The sequence below is a fragment of the Pantherophis guttatus genome, chromosome 18, assembly GCF_059756535.1.
Source record: "Pantherophis guttatus breed Tessera chromosome 18, ASM5975653v1, whole genome shotgun sequence".
Lineage (NCBI taxonomy): Eukaryota > Metazoa > Chordata > Lepidosauria > Squamata > Colubridae > Pantherophis > Pantherophis guttatus.
Window position 1 is genome coordinate 4,265,998 of NC_142080.1, and position 24,442 is coordinate 4,290,439.

At 46.8% G+C, this 24,442-nt stretch overlaps 1 protein-coding gene across 2 annotated transcripts; it reads right to left on the minus strand.

Annotated features, from left to right (window-relative positions):
* Positions 1 to 977: 977 nt before the first annotated feature.
* USP21 (ubiquitin specific peptidase 21) lies at positions 978 to 24,442 on the minus strand. Of its 2 annotated transcripts, none has more exons than XM_034408023.3 (14): positions 24,172 to 24,442; positions 18,609 to 18,702; positions 17,015 to 17,852; positions 12,664 to 12,723; positions 11,628 to 11,751; positions 9,688 to 9,799; positions 8,454 to 8,591; positions 6,906 to 6,970; positions 5,168 to 5,271; positions 4,636 to 4,722; positions 3,594 to 3,672; positions 3,289 to 3,396; positions 2,076 to 2,190; positions 978 to 1,241 (listed from the first exon to the last, which is right to left on the minus strand). In XM_034408023.3, exons 1-14 carry the CDS (start codon positions 24,365 to 24,367, stop codon positions 1,151 to 1,153), a joined length of 2,211 nt encoding a protein of 736 aa, XP_034263914.2. In that variant the 5' UTR covers positions 24,368 to 24,442; the 3' UTR covers positions 978 to 1,150. The 2 variants fall into 2 exon arrangements, with proteins under 2 accessions (XP_034263914.2, XP_087737196.1); XM_087881070.1 differs by lacking the exon at positions 24,172 to 24,442 and adding an exon at positions 23,700 to 23,921.

The window sequence follows — 24,442 nt, forward strand, 5'->3', positions numbered from 1 at the left end:
GACGTCTCCGCGGTCATGTGGCCGGCATGACTCAACGCCAAAGGCGCACGGAACGCTGTTCCCTTCCCACCAAAGGTGGTCCCTATTTTTCTACTTGCATTTTTTATGTGCTTTCAAACTGCTAAGTTGGCAGAAGCTGGGACAAGGAACGGGAGCTCACCCCATTACGTGGCGTTCGGGACTCGAACCGCTGAACTGCCGATTTTTCGATCGACAAGCTCAGCGTCTTAACCACCGAACCACCGTGTTTCCACCGTATCAGTTCGGAAGTTCTATCCGCATCGGATTATTGCATCAGTTAAACTCAGGGAATTCCCAGTCCCCGGGGACCCTCCCACAACTCAAAGACCCTTTTCAAAAAGCCGTTCCTTTTTCGGGACACGCCTCCCTCTCCCCCCAAAGAACGAAGACAACGCGAGGCGTTTCCTTTTTTTTTTTTTTTTGTTAAATAAATTTATTCACAAAAAAGTTTCAATCTCTTCATTTTCTCTCAAGTCATCTACTGCAAAGGTACAACAACAAACCCTTCATTGTGTAGAAAGTTGTTAAAACCGAGCGCGACACCCCAGTCTCTGACCGAGGGAAGGGGGGGGTGCGTCATAGCACACCTTAGTTTGGCCCTGAGGGTTGCGGGGGGTGGGAGCCAGGAAAGGAGAGAAGGAAGAAAGGGAAGAAAAAAAAAAAACAACGGATGCGCGGACAAGGAAAAAAGCTGCTTCGCTTCACATCGTCTATCCAATCCTCATTTTTTCCTCCCAACAAAATCTTTTTTTTTTCTCTCTCCCCCTTCTAATCTTAAAACTACAGGATTCAGGAGCGAAGGAAAAACTCCACAGAGGCAAGAGGAAATAAAAATAAAACTTTTTTTTTTTAAAAAAGCCAAAAGAAATCTGAATTAAAAAAACAAAACAAAAACCGGTAGTAGGAAACCGAAGCGGAGATCCAGCCTTTGGGAGAAACAAACCTCACGCGGGTAATTGCTTCTTGGGTTTTATTAATTCTTTTTTTTTCCCCCACCGCTTTTTTTTTTCTTTCTTCCTTTTCTCTGAAGGTTAAAAAGAGCCACGAGCCGAGTCTCTGAGGTAAAGAGGGGGCTTCGTGGTCGAAAAGGGCTGGAAATCAATACTTCTTTTTTTTCCTTCCTTCCTTTTTACGGTTTCTTCCAGTGCAAGTCTTCCAACTCGTAGAAAAGTACGTAACCTTCGCTGGAGGGGACCTGGTTCTCGTTGATCGGGGACACCCTGCGGGAAAGGGGGGGGGGAGAGAGTTAATACAGGTAGTCCTCAATTTACGATCACAATTCAGCCCAAAATTCCTTTTGTTAAGGGAGACATTTGTTTTGTTTTTAATTTTTTTTAATTTAATCTCTCTCTATATAAAGGGATGTATGTGTGTATGTTCCAGCATAACTCTGGAACGCCTCGAGCAAATTCAACCAAACTTGGTACACAGGTGACTTACCCTTTGGAGACAAACACTGTGGGGGTAAGACACCCCTAAGACCCCTCGGGGTGTGTGTGTGTGTGTGTGTGTGTGTGTGTGTGTGTGTGTGTGTTCCAGCATAACTCTGGAACGCCTTGAGCAATTTCAACCAAACTTGGTACACAGATGACTTAACTCTCTGGAAAGAAATACTGTGGGGTAAGACACCCCCTTGAGGTGTGTGTTCTATTAAGATACAGGTTGTTGTGCCTTAAAATGGCTTCTACTGGACTGCCTTAAAATGGCTTCTACTGTACAGCACAGTGGAGACAGCTCTTAAGCGAATTCTGCCCCGTTTTACAACTTTCCTTGCCACGGTTGTTAAGCGAATCATTGCAGTCATTTATTTATTTATTTATTGGTTCGATTTATACGCCGCCCTTCTCCGGAGACTGAGGGCAGTTAAGGGTGTTAAGTTGGTAACATAGTTGTTAAGTGAATCTGGCTTCCCCCTTGACTTGGCTTGTCAGAAGGTTGTTACGTCTAGGACTACCTGTAATTTGATGGATTTTGTTTCTCCACACGTCGCTGAGAACTCCCACCCAAGTTTCAACTGTTTATGTGCAACGTTTAAATTCCACACGCAGGCTTACCGGGAATCGTTAAAGACACGCCAGCCGGATTGATCCTTACAGAAGGCTGTGTAATGACCGTAGTGGACACTTCCGGAGTGGTTGCACAAGGCGTACAGGTTATATACGGGGGTGCCTTCAAAAGAGAGAAAACGGCGCGTGACATACACGGATCAGAGGTGAGTTTCAGCAAGTTCTGGACCAGTTCTAGAGAACCGGTAGCGGAAATTTTGAGTAGTTCGGAGAACTGGTAGTAAAAATTCTGACTGGCCCCGCCCCTATCTATTCTCTGCCTCCCAAGTCCCTCAAGACGACGCTCTAGGGCACTGCACGCCAAAACAACTACACACAAAGACAAGTTTATCCCCCACGCCATCACCCTGCTAAACAACTAATTCCCACAACACTGTCCTTATCCTTCTCATCTTTCCTATTGCCTAATTCCTTTAGCATCTTATGACTATCACTTTGTGTTCGTATTATGGGATTTATGATGAATTTATCTTATGATTATGACCATGATTTATCACTTGTTGCTTGTATGTACACTGACAGCATAGGCACCAAAGACAAATTCCTTGTGTGTTCAATCACACTTGGCCCATAAAGAATTCTATTCTATTCTATTCTATTCTATTCTATTCTATTCTATTCTATTCTATTCTATTCTATTCTATTCTCTATTCTACTCTATTCTATTCCTATTCCTATTCTATTCTAAACTCTTATTCTATTTATTCTATTTCTATTCTTATTCTTCTATTCTATTCTATTCTATTCTATTCTATTCTATTCTATTCTATTCTATTCTATTCTATTCTATTCTATTCTATTCCTATTCTAAACTCCTATTCTATTCTATTCCTATTCTATTCTAAACTCTTATTCTATTCTATTCTATTCTATTCTATTCTATTCTATTCTAAACTCTTATTCTATTTTATTTTATTCTGAATCCTATTCTATTCTGAATCCTATTCTGTCCTGTCCTGTCCTGTCCTGTCCTGTCCTGTCCTGTCCTGTCCTGTCCTGTCCTATCCTATCCTATCCTATCCTGTTCCTATTCCATCCCATCCCATCTCTATTCTATTTCTTCTCTATTCTCTGTTCTGTTCTCTTCTTTCCCACTCTAATTCTAGCCTATTCTTATTCTTAGCCAATGAAGAATTCTATTCTAAAAATAATAATAATAACACCCAGAAAGAATTCGTTCCCAATTCAGGAGATGACTTACCGGCCTTTTCGCTGGCAAACTCCTTCAGGTTGAGTTGCTGGAGGGGGAAATCCACATAAACAGAGCATTTCTTAATGGAATAGCGGGTGGTGGAAAACCGGTTGAGATCTGAGAAAACTGGAGGTCAAGGAGGGGATAACTCACGGCTTTGCCAATGTTGATTTTTTTTTTTAGGCAGCCCATCTCGCTGACTCCGGAGGGGGAAGGGGGTGTTTAAAACATGTCACCTTTCTCCCTCTTTCTCCTGCATTATCTTCCCTCAAAAAAGCAGGAGGGACAGAGAAGCAAATAATGGGAAAGGATACGTAGCACGAGGATACGGGGGAAACGCTGGATGGTCAGCTTCTTGGTGCTTCGGGTCCTTTGTCGGCATTTGTCACATACCTAGGGAGAGAGAGACAGAGATGGAGAGGAGGAGGGGAGGAGGAGAGAGAGAAAGAAAAGAGGGAGAGAGAGAGAGAAGAGAGACGAGAGACAGAGAGAGAGAGAGAAAGAGAGAGAGGAGAGAGAGAAAGAAAAGAGAGAGAGACAGGAGAGGAGACAGATAGAGAAAGAGAGAGAGAAAAGTGAGAGAGAAGGAGAGAGAAAAGAGAGAGGAGAGAGAGAAGAGACAGAGAAAAGAGAGAGAGATAGGAGAGAAGACAGAGAGAAGTGAGAGAGAAAAGAGAGAGAGGAGAGAGAGAAAAGAGAGAGAAAAGAGAGAGAGAGAGAAAAGAAAAGAGAGACAGAGAGAAGAGAGAGAGAAAACAGAGAGAGAGAAAAGAGAAAGGAGAGAGAGAGACAGGAGAGGAGACAGAGAAAGACAGATAGAGAAAGAGAGAGAGCGAAGAGAGAGAGAGAGAGAGAAGAGAGGTAGAAAGAGAGACAGGACAGAGAGAGAGAGAGAAAAGAGAGAGGTGAGAGAGACAGCAGACAGAGAGAGAGAGAAAGGAGACAGAGAGAGAGAAAAGAGAGAAAGAGATAGGAGAGAAAGAGAAAAAAAGAGAGAGAGAAGAGACAGAGAGAAAAGAGAGAGAGAGAGAGACAGGAGAGGAGACAGAGAGAGAAAGGAGAGAGAGAGAAAAGAGAGTAAGTTTGGCTTGGTATAAATCCTGTAGAAATGGTTACAGGTAGTCCTCGACCTACGACCACAAATGTACCCAACATTTCCGTTGCTCAGCGAAACAATTTTGCTCCATTTTATGACCTTGCTTGCTACATTTTTCAGTGGTGGTGTAACTTTGAACGGTCGCTTTAAATCAAGGGTTGTATAAACGCGAGGACTACCGGTAGATTCCTAAATCCCACGGGCCGAAATTTCCTCGGGCACGCAGAGAGGAGGAGGAGGAAGGAGAAGGGAAAGTTTACCGGCGCGTTTTCAGAATCCAGCTCTTCTTCTTTGGTGAAAAGCTTGAAGCAGTCGAGCAGGGAGACCTTCCCACCGGCGAATCCTTTCTGCGTGAACGCAAACAGAGCATTGGGTTAGAAATACCCTTTCCGCCTCGCCACCTACGTAACCAGATGATGTTACTTAGCTGGGTCATGAAACGTCTGCGAGAAAACCCACCCAGCTCAGAGAGTACCAAGGACTCACTTCAACCTGGAGCTACAAATATTCTCCTTTATTGGTATCAATTCACTGAGTTGGGCTCTTTTCTTGCAGACGTTTCATGACCCACCTAGGTAACGTCATCAGTGCTCTGAGCAGTCGCTTTCCCATTTATCAAAAATATTTCAACCGGCCATCAAAAAACTGGGCAATAACGCAAGGATGGTGGAGAGATGTCCTCTACAAGAGGTCCCCCTTTCCCTCCCGCCCATCCCAACCAAGGATCAACCTTCTGGACTGAACGGATCAGCAAGGCTGCTCTGCCATCGCGCGATCCCTTCGGGATCTCACCTTGGGGATAGGCAGGGAGAGGTCGCAGAAAACCTCGAACGTGGTGGACCGATAGCCGCAGGCCTGACACTTGAGGCAGCTCTTCAACTGGCCAACGAAGAGATCTGGTGGGGGGGAAAGAGAGAGAAGAAGGGAAAGGAGGTTCTGTTACGACAAGGGTCAGCGTGGAAACTTTATAGAGGAGCGGTGAGCAACGGGGGGTCCATTGGTCACCGCTGGAGAAAAATTCGGTGGTTCGCAGAAAAATTATTTGCATTTTTTTATATTGCACTAAATCAGGGGGTCCTCAAACTACGGCCCCTGGGACGGATACGTGCAATGAACGTTTGTGTTGCTGCAGAGAGTCTCCCCCTTCGGGGTCTTTTTGTGTGGGTCGGAGGGGGGCAGAAATTCCAACTCAGGGTCTGCTTCGGCCTCCTGGCGTGGGGCTTTGGGCGAAGGCTGGAGGGAAGGGCCGCTGGTGGCAAAGAGCCGGAGGGCTTCGTTCCAGTGGGACTGCATCATGGCCTGGAACTGGCTGACCATCTCAGCCCGCTGAGCCTCCAGGCGCCAGTACCTGGCCTTGCACTCCTGCAGGTCTTCCCTCTGCTTGGAAAGCCTATGCTCCTAGTCCTCAGTGAGGTGCTCCTGCTGAGCCTCCTTTATTGCTGGCTGGAGAATTCTGGGAGTTGGAAGTCCGTAAGTCTTAAAAGCTACCAAGTTTGAAGACTTCTGGTTTAAGTCTTTTTTTTTTTTAGTCTTTTTTTTAGTCTTTTATTTTAGCTTTTTTTTTTTTTAATTTGATTTATATGCCGCCCTTCTCCGGAGACTCAGGGCGGCTTACAATGCGTTAAACAATAGCCTTCATCCTTTTGTATATTAATTTGCTTTTAATTGGTCAATGGGTTTTAATTTGAATTGTTTTAAATTTGGGCCAAAGTATGTCATTCTTTTAATAATTTTAAATGTTGCATTGGTATGTGTTTTAGTTTTGGCTGAGTCCACTAGGAGAAGGGTGGTATACAAATTGAATAAAATAAATGAAATAAATAAATAAGTCTTAAGTTATGAGTTAGCAAGAGCCGAGGTGGCGCAGTGGTTAAGAGTCCTGTACTGCAGGCTACGTCTGCTGACTGCCGGCTGCCTGCAAATTTGGCAGTTCGAATCTTCACCAGGCTCGAGGTTGACTCAGCTTTCCATCCTTTCGAGGTGGGTAAAATGAGGGCCCAGATTGTTGGGGGGGCAAGAGGCTGACTCTGTAAACCGCTTAGAGAGGGTTGGTAAATCACTGTGAAGTGGTATATAAGTCTTAAGTGCTATTGCTATTTTCCAGAGTTAGGACTGTTCCATCAGCCCCATGATCACATGGTCAAAATTCATGGACTTGGCAACTGATCTATGACGGTCACAGCATCCTGTGATCCTCTTTTGCGACCTTCTGACGAAGTTGATGGGGCAAGCCGGGTTCACCTTAACAACCGGGTTACTAGCTTAACAACTGTGGCGATTCCCCTGCGCAGCTGTGGCCAGAAAGGTCGTAAAACTCACTTAACAACTGCTTCGTGTAGTAACAGAAATGTTGGGCTCAATGGTGGTCGTACATCGAGGATTACTTGTACTTTGAGAGCTTGGCAAGCGGCTCGCATTGGCAGCCATTGGCAGCATACCTGAAGTCACGTGACCGCATTTTGGAGGGTGGGTTTCTTGTTTTGTTTTGTTTTTTGCCGGTTTGTTTTCAATGGAGGGAGGGTCTGCTCACCTACAATTTTGCTGTCTTCTCTTTCCAAGTAACGTTTCCACATCTGGTTAGCTTGCTCGTCGTCACTGGAAAAAGAGCAGGAAAAAAAAAAAAGAAAATGAGAAAAGGGAAGGAAGGAAGGAAGGAAAAAAAAGGAAGGAAGGAAGGAGAGATGGAAGGAAGGGAAAAAAAGGAAGGAAGCAAGGAAGGAAGGAAGGAAGGAAGGAAGGATGATTGGGGGCCAAAATGGAGTTTTTATTTTGTGTCATTTAAAGGACTGTATTATTAAAGGGACAGACGGATGGACAGACGGAAGGAAGGAAAAAAGGAAGGAAGGAAGGAAAAAAAGGAAGGAAGGAGATGGAAGGAAGGAAGGAAGGAAGGAAGGAAGGAAGGAAGGAAGGAAAAAAAGGAAAGAAGGAAGGAAAAATGGAAGGGAGGGAGGGAGGGTGATTGGGGGCCAAAATTGAGTTTTTATTTTATGTCATTTACACAAATTTATTTTGTGTCATTCATTTTGTGTCATTTAAAGGATTGTATCAATAAAGTGACGGATGGATGGAAGGAAGGAAGGAAAAAAGGAAGGAAGGAAAGAAGGAAGGAAGGAAGGGTAATTGGGGGCCAAAATGGGGTTCTTATTTTGTGTCATTTACACAAATTTATTTTGTGTCATTCATTTTGTGTCATTTAAAGGATTGTATCATTAAAGGGATGGACAGACGGACAGAAAGAAGGAAAAATGGAAGGAAGGAAGGAAGGAAGGGTGATTGGGGGCCAAAATGGAGTTCTTATTTTGTGTCATTTACACAAATTTATTTTGTGTCATTTAAAGGATTGTATCATTAAAGGGACAGATGGAAGGAAGAAAGGAGGAAGGAAGGAAGGAAGGAAGGAATGAAGGGAGGGAGGGAGGGTGGGTGGGTGATTGGGGGCCAAAAGGGCCAAAACTAAATGTGTCATGTAGTTATTTTGTGTTTGTGTTATTTTGTGTCATTGTGTCACTTGAAGCAAAGGAAAACTTTCATTGCTTTGACGTTCAGGTTTTGAAGACAAGAAAACCGAAAGCGATTCATTTATTTTTTTAAGAAAAAGAACTGATAATTTGTTTGTTTTAGGAAAAGTTTAAAAAATAGACAATGATACAAAAGAAAACCAGCTCACTACAAAAAAAAACAGAACAGGAAAAAAACTTGGCAATGAAGTCAATAGGCCGTATCAAATATATAAAGCTGATACGGAAAGGCAAACAGATACAAAGAAGAAATATATACAAAAAATATAAAAACTAAGTAAAAAGGGGTTTAAAAAACCCCCTATGTATTAACAAGGCAAAGGAAAAGATGCTATATTAAAAAAAAAAACAGCATTTACCAATTTATGAAACAGTAAACCATATCTGAAAAATTCACATTACAAAAAGGGGGAAAAATTGTCTACTGTTGTAAAATGTCAGGAAATCTGTGCCGAAGGGAACGAAGAACAGTGCAGCGGCGACGCCAACCAACAAATCAAACCCGATTCTTCTGTTGAAAGGCGCAAATAAATATCCCGTTTCTGGTCCTGGCTCACCTCAAAGTTTCGGATTCCTCTAGTACCGACGGCCACTTGGCATCGGAGAGAATGCAGGGACTTTTACGGCCCTTCCGGTTGATCTCCACGTGGAGTCGGTCCATGAGGAACTTCAGAAACTCCTGAGCGTCTTGCTGGCTAGAAAGAAAAGAGGGAAAGAGTCAAAAGCTGGCAGGTTTTTCCAAGATGTGAGATAACACAACTTCTGGACAAAAGAATTAGATGGTAAATCCTTCAAGGAAATTCGGAAATTTCATACCTAGGAAGTAAAGGACCTGGTCTCTGATATAGGACAGCAGTGTTTCCCATATCTTAGGCATTTTAAGATGGCTGGGGGATTCTGGGAGTTGAAGTCCACCCATCTTAAAGCAGGCTGGCTGGAGGATTCTGGGAGTGGAAGTCCACCCATCTTAAAGCATGCTGACTAGGGAATTCTGGGAGTCGAAGTCCACCCGTCTTAAATCAGGCTGGCTGGAGGATTCTGGGAGTGGAAGTCCACCCATCTTAAAGCATGCTGACTAGGGAATTCTGGGAGTGGAAGTCCATCTATCTTAAAGCATGCTGGCTGGGGGATTCTGGGAGTGGAAGTCCATCTATCTTAAAGCATGCTGGCTGGGGAATTCTGGGAGTGGAAGTCCATCTATCTTAAATCATGCTGACTAGGGAATTCTGGGAGTGGAAGTCCATCTATCTTAAAGCATGCTGACTAGGGAATTCTGGGAGTGGAAGTCCATCTATCTTAAATCATGCTGGCTGGGGGATTCTGGGAGTGGAAGTCCATCTATCTTAAAGCATGCTGGCTGGGGAATTCTGGGAGTCGAAGTCCACCCGTCTTAAAGCATGCTGACTAGGGAATTCTGGGAGTTGAAGTCCACCCATCTTAAAGCAGGCTGGCTGGGGGATTCTGGGAGTTGAAGCCCACCCGTCTTAAAGCATGCTCACTAGGGAATTCTGGGAGCTGAAGCCCACCCGTCTTAAATCATGCTCACTAGGGAATTCTGGGAATGGAAGTCCATCCATCTTAAAGCATGCTGGCTGGGGAATTCTGGGAATGGAAGTCCATCCATCTTAAATCATGCTGGCGGGGGATTCTGGGAGCTGAAGTCTCCCCTTCGTAACATGGCTAAGGTTGGGAAACACTGTACCACAGGTTTGTAAGATGTTTACCTTTTGCCACTAGTGAGCGTTAGGAGAAATAAGTTGGCCGTTACAAGGTTAGGAGACACCGCCTCACCTGTATCCTGTAAAAGATGGGACGTATTTCTGAAAGACGGACTTGAAGCGGCTGGGGTTGGCGGCCTCGGTGGTATCGGGGTGCCACAACGTGGCGATGACATCTGCCAAGGCTGGAAAGAAGGGGGGACACAGCCACTGGTCAGTCTCCCTGCCTTCTGATTCCAGCTGGTGCAAAAGATCCCACGGCGTGGCCTTTTCTATTTTTATCCCTAATTCACTCGGTCAATAAGTGAACAGACTAAGTCTGCCCTTCCGTACATCCCGCGGAGGATTAATTCCTAAAGCGTTTTGACCCGAGAGGGACTTAATTTTAATTGGTGACACAACTGTACTCTCTCTCCTCTCTCTCCCTCCCTCTGTCTCTCCCTCTCTTTCTCTCTCTCTCTCCTTCCCTTTCTCTTTCCCTCTCTCTCCCTCCCTGTTTCTATCTCTCCCACTTTTTCTCTCTCTCCTTCCCTCTTTCCCTCCCTTTTCTTTCCTTTCTCTCTCCTTCCCTTTCTCTTTCCCTCTCCCTCCCTCTTTCTCTCTCTCTTTCCCTCTTTCTCTCTCTCCTTCCTTCCCTCCCTCCCTTTCTTTTCTTTCTTTCTCTCTCTCCTTCTCTTTGTAATGAATAGTATAGGGTCAACTGTATTGGTGACACAACTGTACTCTCTCTCCTCTCCCTCTCTCCCTCCCTCTGTCGTTCTCTCTCTCCCCCCCTTCTTTCTTTCTTTCTCTCTCTCCTTCACTTTCTTTCCCTCCCTCCCTCTCTCTTTCTCTCTCCCTTTCTTTCTCTCTCTCTCTTTCCCTCTTTCTCTTTCCCTCTCTCTCTCCCTCCCTCTGTTTCTATCTCCCCCCTCTTTTTCTCTCTCTCCTTCCCTCTTTCCCTCCCTTTTCTTTCCTTTCTCTCTCCTTCCCTTTCTCTTTCCCTCTCTCCCTCCCTCTTTCTCTCTCTCTTTCCCTCTTTCTCTCTCTCCTTCCTTCCCTCCCTCCCTCTTTCTTTTCTTTCTTTCTCTCTCCCCTTCTCTTTGTAATGAATAGTATAGGGTCTCCTGTATTGGTGACACAACTGTACTCTCTCTCCTCTCCCTCTCTCCCTCCCTCTCTTTCTCTCTCTCCCCCCTTCTTTCTTTCTTTCTCTCTCTCCTTCTCTTTCTTTCCCTCCCTCCCTCTCTTTCTCTCTCCCTTTCTTTCTCTCTCTCTCTCCTTTCCTCTTTCTCTCTCCCTTTCTTTCTCTCTCTCCTTCCCTCCCTCCTTCTTCTTTCTTTCTTTCTTTCTTTCTCTCTCTCTCTCTCCTTCCCTCTTTCTCTTTCCCTCTCTCTCTCCCTCCCTCTCTCTCCCTCCCTCTCATTTATTGAGAGAGCAGGGGCATTCACTGGAGAAAGCCAATTATTCCTGAAAGTATTCTGTATCAAAGAATAGGACACTCCCGCCTGCCAACGGTTTCATCGAGGCTTGAGATATTCTGCTGGTGTTTTCCTTTCATTGTGGGCTTCCCAACAGAGTGGCTGCCATCAGTGAAGTAGGCAGCAGAGAAACGTAACAAATAAAAATAAAATCAAATAAAAAAATATCCCCACTAACTGACGCATGGCCTCGGCGACCCTCGACGAGCAAACACGCGCCTGCAAAAGGAAGCTCGGAGAGCACCACAGTTCAACCCTCTTGAGCCCTTTGTGAAGCGGTGGGACTTAAATTTGCAACCCGAGGCTAAAAGCAGCCCACAAGGGGACCGAAGGACAGGATTGCCCTGGCATTAAGGCCTCTAATTATACCCCTTTAAAACCGTCCGGTGTGCTTATATAATCGTGGCCTGCAAGACTCGGGATTAAGCTTCCCCGGAGACTGATATAGCTTTCTTGCTTTGCAATCTGGTTAGGTAGCTTCCCTGTATTTACGAGCCGGAGAAATAGAGCGGGATGGGGGGGGAGGACCTGACACCACACCCTTTTCTTTTACCTTCTGTCAATTCCTGCTGGGTCCGGAGCGTACAAGGTTGTTCCTGCCGAAATTCCCGACGGAGGCAATAGTCCCGTAAAGGCTTGGTGCTGCTCAGGCATTGTAACACCGCGTTCATGAAGCACTGGGAGGGAGGGGGAAAAAAGGCGAGGTGAGGCCCCTTCGTTGCAGTTCAACGGTACATAAAAAAGATAATTTTTTTTTACGGCAGGACGACGGTGGGAAGAACGCAAAGGACCGCTCTCTTCGGCTTCACCCTTTTCCCCCTTCCCGCCCCTCTGGCATCTCGGAAAGGAGGAAGGACTGAGTGCCAAAGGAACCATCTTGTCAACCTTGAAGCTGGCCTGACGGGAGCCATTTTTTGGACCGCTTCACACTGGAGCTGAGGGATAAGGAGGGGGGCTGGAATTGAGATAGAGGGGACCGTATAGCCCAGGGGGTGTCAAACTCAAGGCCTGGGGGCCGGATCTGGCCCTGCGGGGTGCTTTTCCAAAGCACCAGAAGGCAGGACAAGACCCGACTCTCAGCTGATTTGCTCTCAGCTGTTTTGCGCAGGGTTCTGCTGCTTGCTGCAAAGAGGTAAATTGCTGGAGCGGATTGTTTTTTTCCTTGTGCTAATCAAGCTGAAAACGAAACTGAAAGTAAAGCAGGCTGTTTGCTGTAAAGAGGCAAATTGCTCAGAGGCAGAGGGAGATTTCTTTTTCTTCTTTTCCTCACCAAAAAAGGTAGGTGCGTCTTATACTCCGAAAAATACGGTATTTAATTTACAGATGGGGGTGGGGGTTTGGTATTGTTTTTTTGTCTTTTTAAGATTGTAAACCTCCCAGAGTTACCCTGCGGTAAGATGGTTCGCCCACAAATTTTACAAATAAGTAAATAAAATATGTTTACCAAACTTCCAACTTCCTCCATATTAGGATGTCCCCATGGAAGCAAAATCTGACCTATCCCCAGATATTTAAGGAATCTTTTGCCTGGCAAAAGGGAGGGAGGGAGAGTGGAGGGAAGGAGACACGCCTGACAATTTCTCGCTTACCGTGTTGCCAAGGTTGCGTAGACCTATGTGCCCGGAGCCTAGCAGGAGTGTGTGATGTGTCTAAGGGAAACAAAAAACAAAGAGAGTATGAACAGATGACAGCTTCGTTGGGGCAGCTTGTATGATGAGGTAGTTTGATTCACGTCCCCGCATTATGTGGACTAGAAGCCTATTTATGAATAGATCAATAAAACGGTCCGAGGCAGGTGAAGGTAGCTGTCTTAGCCAGATTGTGTGAAGATGCCCTAAAACACACTCTGGGTTGCACACTGCTGCCGCCCGCCTTAGTTGTTCCTTGCTGAAGCTGCCTCAAACAAAACAGAAAAAACAGGATATCAAGAGTTGGAAGGGGCCTTAGAGGTCTTCTAGACCAACCCTCTGCTCAAGCAGGAAACCTTATCCCGTTTCAGGCAAATGGTTCCCCAAACTCTTCTTGAAAACCTCCAGTGATGGGGAAGGAAGGAAGGAAGGAAGGAAGGAAGATGAGTAGATAAATAGATGGATCGAAGGAAAGATGGATGGATGGATGGATGGATGGATGGATGGATGGATGGAAGGAAGGAAGGAAGGGTAGATAAATAGATGGATCGAAGGAAAGATGGAAGAAAAGAAGGGAAGGAAAAAAGGAAAAAAGGAAGGAAAGAAGGAAGGAAGGATGGAAGGAAGGAAGGAACGAAGGAAGGGTAGATAAATAGATGGATCGAAGGAAAGATGGAAGAAAAGGGAGGGAAAAAAGGAAAAAAGAAAGGAAGGAAGGGTAGATAAATAGATGGATCGAAGGAAAGATGGAAGAAAAGAAGGGAGGGAAAAAAGGAAAAAAGGAAGGAAAAAAGGGAGGGAGGGAGGGAGGAAAGAAGGAAGGAAGATGAGTAGATAAATAGATGGATCGAAGGAAAAAAGGAAGGAAGGATAGTAGAACAACAGAGTAACAAAGTTGGAAGGGGCCTTTGAGGTCTTCTACTCCAACCCCTTCTCAAGTAGGACACCCTATACTATTTTTTACAAATGGCTGTCCAATCTCTTCTTAAAAACCTCCACCAATGAAGCACTGATGATGTTACCCAGTTGGCTCATGAGACGTCTTCAAGCAGACCACCAAGCTCAGAGAGGCACCGAGGACGGCCACAGCCCTTTTCTTCCTCCACAATCCCCTCTCTTTCTCTCTCTTCTAGCACTGATGCTGTTACCTAGTTGGGTCACGAGACGTCGGCAAGAAAACCCCCAAGCTCAGAGAGCACCAAGGAGCCCCTCATTTCAACCCTGAGCGACAAATATTCTCTTCTACGGATATTTCCTAGTTTTTACCTTGTTGGCCATCAGCAGAAGTCCCATCATTGCCGTATGGACGACCGACTCGGAGATGTCTGTCCCTCGACCATTAAGTTTGCCCTTGGCATATAAGGTGCGGTGTAATTTTTGAGGCAGTTCCACCAAGGTGGCACCCTGGACCTCCGGCATCGCTCCGGTTGGGACCCTAGAAGCCGGCTAAGGGTGCTACGCCTCGTTCCCGTTCAGCGGCGAGTGAAAAAGAAGCCGCGGAGCCCTCCCGCCTACCTCTATAAGCCATCAGCTCATGAGCCAATCCCCTTTTCTCCCAGCTATTCTTGGCAATTCTGGAGGCTCACCGCCATGGGATTAATTAGCAGAGCGGGCTACTTGAGGGACCCGGGGCGGCTCGAGAGAACGACGGAGCCAGAGAGAGAGAGAGAGAAAATAAAATTAGAAAAAAAACACAAAAAAATCCAGCACAAACGGCAGGAAGGCGATGGCAACAAGGAGCACGTTTCTGGGAGACCCAGATAAGGCCTAAAACGAATCTGGAAAAGCCCAATTTTTTGGAGGGTGGGGGGAAAATCAAAAGGAAGGTTTCTTATTTCCCCGGGCAATTGCCCCCCAAGGGAGACGCAGGCACAGAGGGTCCTCGACTTACAACCGTTTTGAATGAGGAAGGCCCTGAAAAAAAAGGGACTCGGGCTTACAACCGTCCGGAGGTGGGATTCAGAAATTTTAGCAACCGGTTCTCTGCCAGACGAGGTCCCAAAAATCCGGCGCAATTCGCTGAACAACATTGAGCAACGGTAGTTCCAGTTGTTATCCCAGATGTTGGACAACCACTTGTGTGGTTAAGACAGCTAGAACAATTAATCAGTGGAGCAACTTGCCACCAGGAGTTGTGAATGCTCCAACACTAGAAGTTTTTAAGAAAAAATTGGGTAACCATTTGTCTGAAGTGGTGGAGGGTTTCCTGCCTAGGCAGGGGGCTGGACTAGAAGACCTCCAAGGTCCCTTCCAACTCTGTTATTCTATTCTATTCTAGTCCCAAAATGGTCGTACGTCGAGGACTATCGGTAGAGCTGCAAAAGAAATCTCTGCCCCCGGGGGGAATTAATTAACGGCTACACCGGACTCACAAAAGAGTTCATGCAAGGAATTGCTTTGAGAGCGAAGGTTTTCAGTGGGGATTTGTGGCTACACAACACAGTAAAAATAGGGACACCGTCTTCTATCAGAAGCCCCCCCCCAGGGAGGGTAAACAAAACAACAGATGCACAACAAATTAACAGGAGACAATTAGAGAAGGACGGAGCCTGTGTTTAAAAGGAAGATTTTAGGGGTGGAGGTGGGGGAAGACATATGCAATACTTTATGTGTGCTATGTCACGCGTGTTTCTATGGAAACAATATGCTTTTCCTTATGTTATGAGCCATGGTACCCTTCCCTTCCTGCCTTCCCCAAATCGGCCTTGCGCTTAAAAAATAAATAAATAAATAAATAAAAACAGAGGCGGATGAAAAATAAAAAACGGAGCGATTCCATAATCAGAATTTGGAGCGTCTGCTGGTGCAACTACCCTGTTTCCCCGAAAATAAGACCTCCCCTGATAATAAGCCCAATCGGGCTTTTGAGTGCATGCATTAAAATAACCCCCACCCTGAAAATAAGCCCTCCCCGAAAATACTTAAGCACATGCGCAGCTGGTCCCTGCCATTTCCTCCGATTTCCTCCACATGTCCCAAAATAATAAGACTTCCAAGCACTTATTTCGGGGTTCAAAAAAAAAAAAAAAAAGGAAGACAGGGTCTTATTTTCGGGGAAACACGGTATAAGGGGGTCTTTTGAGTAGGACAGCTAGGATGGAAAGAGAGAGAGAAGTAAAAGAAGAAAAGAATGAAGATTAGAAACACCCAAGGGATGGCAGGTTCCTTCCTACAGCCAGGTATTTTTCAACAAATGCTCCCCTGGATCGTCGGCAGATCATCGTCAATCCAGCGAGAGAGAAAAGCGAAGAGAAAGAACGGAATGAAAGGAGGAGGAGATTTGTAGCTTGGGGTTGAAATGAGCTTGGCAAGTTTCTTGTACCCCGTTTCCCCGAAAAATAAGACCCAACCGGAAAATAAATCCTAGCACGATTTTTCAGGATGCTCGTAATATAAGCCCTATCCCAAAAATAAGCCCGAGTTAAGATTGTCAGCCAGACGGGTGCATTTAGTACTGTATTTCCCCCCAAAATAAGACCCAACCAGAAAATAAGTCCTAGCACCATTTTTCAGGATGCTCGTAATATAAGCCCTACCCCAAAAATAAGCCCGAGTTAAGATTGTCAGCCAGATGGATGCATTTAGTACCGTATTCCCCCTCCCAAAATAAAACCTAACCAGAAAATAAGTCCTCATGTGTCTTTTGGAGCAAACAATTAATATAAGACTCAGTCTTATTTTCGGGGAAACATGGATAGCTGTTTCATGACCCAAGTAGGTAACATCCTGAGTGCTAGAAGGGAGGGGTTTGCAGGGAGGAGGAAGAGGAGGAGGAGGGGAGAGGATTGTGGGGTCCTTAGTGCTCTCTGAGCTTGGAGGTTTTCTTGCAGACGTTTCATGACCCAACTAGGTAACTTCATCAGTGCCAGAAGGGAGTGGGGTTAATGGAGAGGAGGTGGTGGTGGTAGAGGAGGAGGAGGAGGAGGAGAAAAAGGGCTGTGGGATCCTTGGTTTTCTCTGAGCTTAGTGGTTTTCTTGCAGACGTTTCATGACCCAACTAGGTAACTTCATCAGTGCTAGAAAGGAGTGGGGTTTGGGAAGAGGAGAAGGAGGGAGGGGAGGAGGACTGTGGGGTCCGTAGTGCTCTCTTCTAGCACTGCTGATGATGAAGGAAGGGCAATAGCACTTAAGACGGCTTTACAGTCCTCTCTAAGCAGTCAGCCTTTCCCCCCCCCCCCCCACAAACAATCTGGGTCCTCATTTTACCGACCTCGGAAGGACGGAAGGCTGAGTCAACCTTGAGCCGGTGAGACCCGAATACTGCATTCTAACCACTGCGCCACCATGGCTATTACACTTAGTAGTCCCTTACGGTAGTTGCTTTGTCTTCCAGCCTGCTCAGAACGGGGGTCTTGCTTAGAGGCGGGCTCGTTGTCATCAGGATATCTTGGGGGCGGCCGTACTCCGTGGCCTGCGGGTCTATGTTGCAAGTCCTCAGGTAGCCTTCCGTGCGAACGGAGAGGAGCGGAGCTGCGGTTCGGCCGTCGAGGCCGGACGTCACGTTGACCCTGCGGAGCGATGAGCTTCTCTTCAACGCCAGGGCGCCCAGGCCGAGCTTGTGACTGCACGAAGGGCTGCGGTCTTGGAGAGTCAGCCGGTTCAGCACCGTGCTCAGCTGCTCTTCGCCGCGGCTGCCGGGATGGCTTAAGTCCCCGATGCTGATGGACTTGGAACGCAGCAGGTTGCTTTGCCGGCATTCGGAATCCGGCCCGCCGAGGAGAACGCCGGGAGGCATGGTGAACGAGGTGCTGCCGGAGACCGTGCAGGCTTGCGGGCAGCTGGGGACCCGGAGCGCGTGGTCTGCTTTGAGGGGTCCCCGGCGGGATGACGTGCCGCGGGGGACCTCGCTCCGTTTGGAGGCCCGGCCTCGTTCTAGCTCCATTTTCTTGCTCCTCTCCTCCACGTTGCCTGGCCTGGGGGGCAGAGGGCGGAGTTTGGACGTGGCGGCGGTGGTGGCGTTGAGGGTGGAGAGCCCATTGGAGAGGGTGGAAGAGGAGCAGCAGGCACGGTGCTCTTGGCTGGGGGCCCGGCACCCGTTGAGAAGCTTGTGGGTGGCTTTCGGCTGGGAGGTGATGATGGCTTGTTCTCGAACCCGGCTCATGCGATGTTCCGACGCTTGGGGCATGGTGGAGAGAAGGATGTGGAGAGCCCTGAAATGAAAAGGGAGAGAGGGAAGAGCGAAGGGTAAGCCACCATCCAAACGATCCCCAGGTCGGCGTTCTAAATAACAGCCCCATAGAGAGCAGAACTCAAGGCAGGTAAGATTCCTCAAAGAACAGTTTTATTGGAGGGATCCTATTGAAGAGGGGTCAAACTCCATTTCATTGAGGGCCACATCAGGGTTGTGTTTGATCTTGGGGGGGGGGGGCAGGTGGACCCCTCAATGTCACTGTGATAGGGGTACCTATGGTGGCCTGTTCAGGGCTGGGGAATCCATTGTCTTTCTTCCTTCCTTCCTTCCTTCCTTCCTTCCTTCCTTCCTTCCTTCCTTCCTTCCTTCCTTCCTTCCTTCCTTCCTTCTTCCCTCCCTCCCTCTTTCTCCATACTTCCTTCCTTCCTTCCTTCTTTCCTCCCTTTTTCTCCATACTTCCTTTCCTTCCTTCCCTTTCTTTCTCTCCCATTCTTCCTTTCTTTTCTCCCCCTCTTCTTCCTTCTTTTTCCTATCTCTCTCCCTCCCTTCTCTCCCTTCCCTTTCTTTCTCCTTCCTTCCTTTCCTTCCATTTTTTCCTTCCTTCCTTCCTTTCCTCTTTCTCCTTCCTTCCTTCCCTTTCTCCCTCGTCTTCCTTCCTTCCTTCTTTCCTTCCATTTCTCTTCTTTTTCCTTCTCTCTTCCTTCTCCTTTTCTTCTTCCTCTTTCCCTCTTTTTCCTTCCTTGCTCTCTTCCTTCCCCGGCAGCACAATACACACCTCTCGCAAGCGGAGTGTCTCTCAACTCTGCTGGCCCCACGTTCACACCTCACAGAGGTGACTGACTGCACCGGGGTTCCCCTTGGCTGTGGCCCTGTAAAAAGAGAACAGGAAGTGGGGCTCATACGGGGCTTTTGGTTCCCGGACAACACAGAGAGGATGGCACCGAGATTTAAAGAAACGACGACGCAGAGAGATGGTTACAAAAAAAAAAGAGAGAGAGAGAGAGAGAGAGAGAGAGAGACGGGTTTTAAGCCTGGGGAATGTTAGTGTTAGTGTTAGATTCGGACAGTGAGGAGGTTGGGGAGGAACGTAGGCCAATCCTGGAGTCTGGGGAAGGCTCTGATGAGGGCTCTGCGTCGGAGGCAGAGAGGGGGCCAAGACCATCTGACAGTTGTCAGCTGCCTTCGGAGTCGGACATCAGTGAGACAGGCGAACAGCTGGATCCTGTTCCCAGTTGTGCTCATGATGTGCAGAGCTGCCAGGAGAAGGGAACAACTAAGGAACAAGGTTCGACTCGGGAGTAAAGCCACAGGTGGATGGCGAAGGGAATAAAAGAGGAGCGAAAGGGGAAGTGGAGTTTGCAGGAGGCCATTAATTCATCTGGGTGAAGATCTGTTCCTGCATTCTCGCCGAGTATTGTGTGGAGTCTGGAAGATCTCGGTCTGGCCGAAAGTCAGTAATTGTGAACTGTCTTGAAAGACTGTGGGAAAGGAAAGACTTTGCTGGAGAGGAATTCGCTGTCAATTAAATAAAAGGGGTTTATCGGGACGAGGAAGAGGACTCGTGCTGCTGGGGAAGCCTAGGTTAGAACAGTTAGGAAGCAGCTCCACCCTAACTCACGGGGCGTTAAGAGAGAGACAGGGAAAGACAGGGAAAGGTTTGGCAAATTTTGTTACTACAGGCTATATATCATCACACAAGGATTCCACACAAACCTGTTCCTGACTAGCTTTCTGGCTGACAAATACACTCTTCCACCCGTTCCCCAAGGGGAGAAAAGAAACCAAGTTATAGCTTAAAGGTAGCTTCTTCCAGAGTTCTAGCGATTATAATAACAGTGAAGGCTTCTCATAAAGACACTTCCACCAAGATTGACAGGGCAAGCCACTTGTATGTAAACAGGGAGCAACCCTCCCCTTCTCTTCCTCCTCCTTCTCCTCTTCCTCCTCCTCCCCACAGGCCCCACTTCCTTCTAGCACTGATAACGTTACCTAGCTGGGTCATGAAACGTTTGCAAGAAAACAACCAAGCTCAGAGAGCACCAAGGACTCTACAGTCCTCTTCTTGGTAGCACAGGGGTTTAAGGCACCCTGTTATTAAGCTTATTAAGACCAGCTGCCTGCAATTACTGCAGGGTTCGAATCTTGCCAAGGCTCAAGGTTGACTCAGCCTTCCATCCTTTCTAAGGTAGGTGAAATGAGGACCCAGTTTGTGGGGGCAATAAGCTGACTTTGTATAAATATACAAAAGGATGAAGGCTATTGCTTAGCGCATTGTAAGCCGCCCTGAGTCTTCGGAGAAGGGCGGCATATAAATCAAATTAAAAAAAAATAAAAAAAAAAATTCTTCCTCCTCCCCCTCTTCCTCTTCCCCTACATGTACCACTCTTCCTTCTTTCTAGTCCTGGTGAAATTAACTAGTTGGGCCATGAAACGTCTTCCAAGAAAACAACCAAGCTCAATGTCGACTCGCGAAGCATCCCTGGCCTGCTCTCGAGTTGCCGTAGGCAAGGAGGATGGGAAAACGGCGAAGCAGCACGGCAACCAAAAACAAAAGCACATTCCAGACATCTCTCTCTCAAGGCTGTCTCCCAGGGTTATTCACAGCGGCCGGAGGGGAGTGATCTCTACAACCCTTGCTCCGTTGGCGAATGTGACTCCCTGGGGGGAGGGGGGGGAATAGGGTGATGTTTTGGCCGTAAATTACGTGGGGTCAGAGTTGGCTTCGCTTGGAACGTGCCGACATGAAGCCCCTAATAAATAACTGGATTTCTTTTGAAGCTTGGCTCGAGGCTCATGATTTAATTAGGGCATCCCCCTTTGACACTTTCAGAGAGCACCCTAGGATACCACAGTTCTTGTTGCTGTTCTTCTCCACTTCCACCCTTTGATAACATTGCAATTTCTCTAAGTCTTACAGACCCCTCGCATCCTGGACATCAACTGTTTCAACTCCTACCCTCAAAAAGACGCTCTAGGGCACTGCATACCAAAACAACTAGACACAAGGACAGTTTTTTCCCAAATGCCATCACTCTGCTTAACAACTAATTCCCTCAACACTGTCAAATAATTTACTAAGACTGTATTACTATTATTCTTCTCTTCCTTCCTAGTATTTGTCTCTTCCCACTTATGACTATAACCATGTTGCTTGTATCTTTCAATTATATTGTTTATATAGTACGATTTGATACCTTATTAGTATCCTTGACTATCACTAAGTGCTGTATCTTTTTATTCTCGATGAATGTATTTTATTCTCCTTACGTACACTGAGAGCATATACACCAAAGACAAATTCCTTGTGTGTCCAAACACACCTGGCCAATAAAGAATTCTATTCTATTCTCTCTGCTCACTGCATTTTTAAAATCAAGCCATCTCCCTACTGAACAGATGAGTGAGAATGACTTATATTATAAAAATGGGAAGTTCAAAATTTGGGTTATGCCAAATACACACATTTAGTCCACGAGTAGAGTGGTAGAAGTGGACAGCAACATGTTCTTCAAAAGAACGTAGGCAGTTTTCTCTAGAAATCAGCCCAGGCTATTTTTAGCTTCGGTGCCAATAAACTGTCATTAGATCTATTCTTTAGGATTGCTGTCCTCATCCTTAAAAAAAGAGATTCATTTGCAACACCATAGAGCCACACCGGACAGGAAACTCTGCAATCGGCAATCACTATTGTGACAAATTATGACAATTAACAAGACTTTCTTGCCTGAAAAATTACGCCCCCGGACAGAGCCGAAGGAAAATGAGAATAAGAAGAGGAATCAATTTCCCATCTGAATCCAACTCTGTAAGTAATCACAATCTGAATCTAAGTGATCAGATCTAACTGGGAACTCCCTAAATGAACAATGGAGCAGTCCAGTAAACAGTTCCAATGCTGCTTACTAATAGTCTTATTAGCAAGCAGCTAATCTCCAAGAGGTGAGGAACATAGAGGTAAGCATATAAATTAGGTAGGTGGATGGACAGATACGTACATACATACATACATACATACATACTAGATATACATACTGTTGATAGATATATATAAATACTGTAGATAGAAGATAGATAGATAGATAGATAGATAGAAAGAAAGAAAGAAATACTATTGGTTGGTTGATGGATGGATGGATAGATACATACATACATGATAGATATACTGTTGATAGATATAAATACTGTAGATAGATGATAGATAGATAGATAGATAGACAGACAGACAGACAGACAGACAGATAGATAGAAATACTGTAGATAGATGATAGATAGATAGACAGACAGACAGATAGATAGAAATACTGTAGATGGATGGAGATAGATACATACATATATACATGACAGATATAAATAGTAGATAGATAGATAGATAGATAGATAGATAGCTAGATGACAGAGTAATAGACTATTAGCAGAGAGATTTTTTAAAAAAACATTCAACTTTACATGCTCTTGCTGAAGTTCTACGGTAAGTATACGGAGGGCACTGTCCTATTGTGGGTAACGGTACATGAAACTACTGTAGCCAACATAGCTGGGAACAATAGAAATTGTTGTTCTTGGCATCTAAAAAGGGTCAAATCAAGGGGAGGATTATTGGGGTCTTAGGGAGGGAGGGAGGGAGAGGGAGAGAAAGGGAGGAGAGAGAAAAGAGAGAAGAGAAAGTAAGATAGATACCGTAGATAGATAGATAGATAGATATAGATAGATAGATAGATAGATAGATAGATAGATAGATAGATAGATAGGGAAGTATTTAAGAGTGGTAGGTAGGTAGGTAGGTAGGTAGGTAGGTAGGTAGGTAGGTAGGTAGGTAGATAGATAGATAGATAGATAGATAGATAGAAAGATAGATAGATAGATAGAAAGAAAGGAAAAGGAAGAGAGAGAGAAAAAGAGAAGGAAGGAAGGAAGGAAGGAAGGAAGGAAGGAAGGAAAGAAAGAAAGAAAGAAAGAAAGAAAGAAAGAAAGAAAGAAAGAAAGAAAGAAAGAAAGAAAGAAGTGGGATAGAAGGAAGGAATCTTATTTGTGTACCCAAGAAGCATTATTATTACCCTTTCCCTTTATCCCTTATACATCCCAGGGCTCCAGAGCCTTTTATCCCCGTTAACTTCAATTATGCCTCCTCCCGTTTAAAGCGAAGTGGGCCTTGCCGTCTATCCTACTTTTATTTTTATTTTTTTAAACCCGAGATGGGATGCAGTTCTACCCTACAGAAATGCAAAACGCAACCCAGCATCATCTCCACCCTCTTCCCACCTAAAGCCTGCAAAAGCCTTCTTTGCTTTGAAAAAGGCCTTTGGTTGCTAAAGAGGGCAACTTAAAAGGTGCCTCCGTCCTGGGCTTGGCCCTCTTTTAGGCACTCCGGGGTAGACTGCCCCTGTACAGGGAGGCTCAGCCGTTTCCCCAGGCCGCCGAAAAGAAGATCCTCTTCCAGGATATTTTAAAATTATCATTATTATTATCATTATTATTATTATTTTGATCTTCTACGACCCTCATCCATTTCTTTTATTTCTTTTTATTTATTTATTTTTCCCCCCCTTGCCATTAATTTAATTCCAAGTCCTTGGTACCAGCAGAAGTCTCCCAACTGGCGCCCTCCAGAAGCCACTACGGCCGGGGTGGGACAGGATGATGGGAATCGGAGTCCTGCAAATCTATAAACCATCCTTTTATTGGGGGGGGGACCCCATAAGTGGATTATTTCATTTAGGGCTTTCCTCATTACACCCCCATCGCCCCCCCTCTTTTCTCACCACCACCCCTCTTTCTCCAACCTGGCGCCCCCGGGCTCTTTTGCGAGGGGGGGGCTACTACTACCCCTCCCATCTCTCCAGCAGACAGATGGGGCCCGAAACCCTGCCTGATGGGCGTTGTAGTCCTCCGCTTCTGAACAGGCTGGGGAGGGTCTCGGGGGTCCCCTAGACTCGGGGGCAGCGCCTCCTCAGACGGCGGGGACCCCTCCCCATCTTCTTCCCCGGTGAAAAGGGGGAAAACACCCCCCCAGGAATAGGGGCGCCCCCCCCTCAAGGACCCCTCCTCTGCGGCCGAGACTCACCCGCCTCCCCCCCCCACACCGCCTGCGGGTTACATAATAATGGCCCCCCCACGCTCTCCACACCCCCCGGTGTGACACCTATATAATGTATAGGCGGCGGCCTTCCCCCCCCTCCCCGCCCCCCCCACAGCGAAGGGGCACCTCGGTTATAACGGCGGTTATAACCCCCCCCTCGGTCGGTGGGCCGCTCGCCCCGGCCTCCTCAGCGACCCCGAGAGTCTCCCCGCGCCCCCTCCAAAATACAGCCCCGAAGGCCGTTCAAGCGTGCGGGCCTCACCGCCGGCGCGACGCCATGGCAACGACTCCTGCCGCTCCGGCCACCATCTTTGTTCCTCCTCGCCTTCCCGCGCCGCGTCGCGCGTTGCCCGGAGAGCGACCGGCTTCGCCGAGGGCTTCTGCGCAGGCGCCGGCTGGCGTCGGCCGGCGGCCGAACGCGCCGCCGCTAAGAGAGCCGGCGTTCGAGCGGGGCGCATGCGCGGCTCGTCGCGTTCTCCGCTGGCCTGGCTCTGGGACCGTCATCCAGGAGGCGCTGCTTGGTTTTGCTGCCC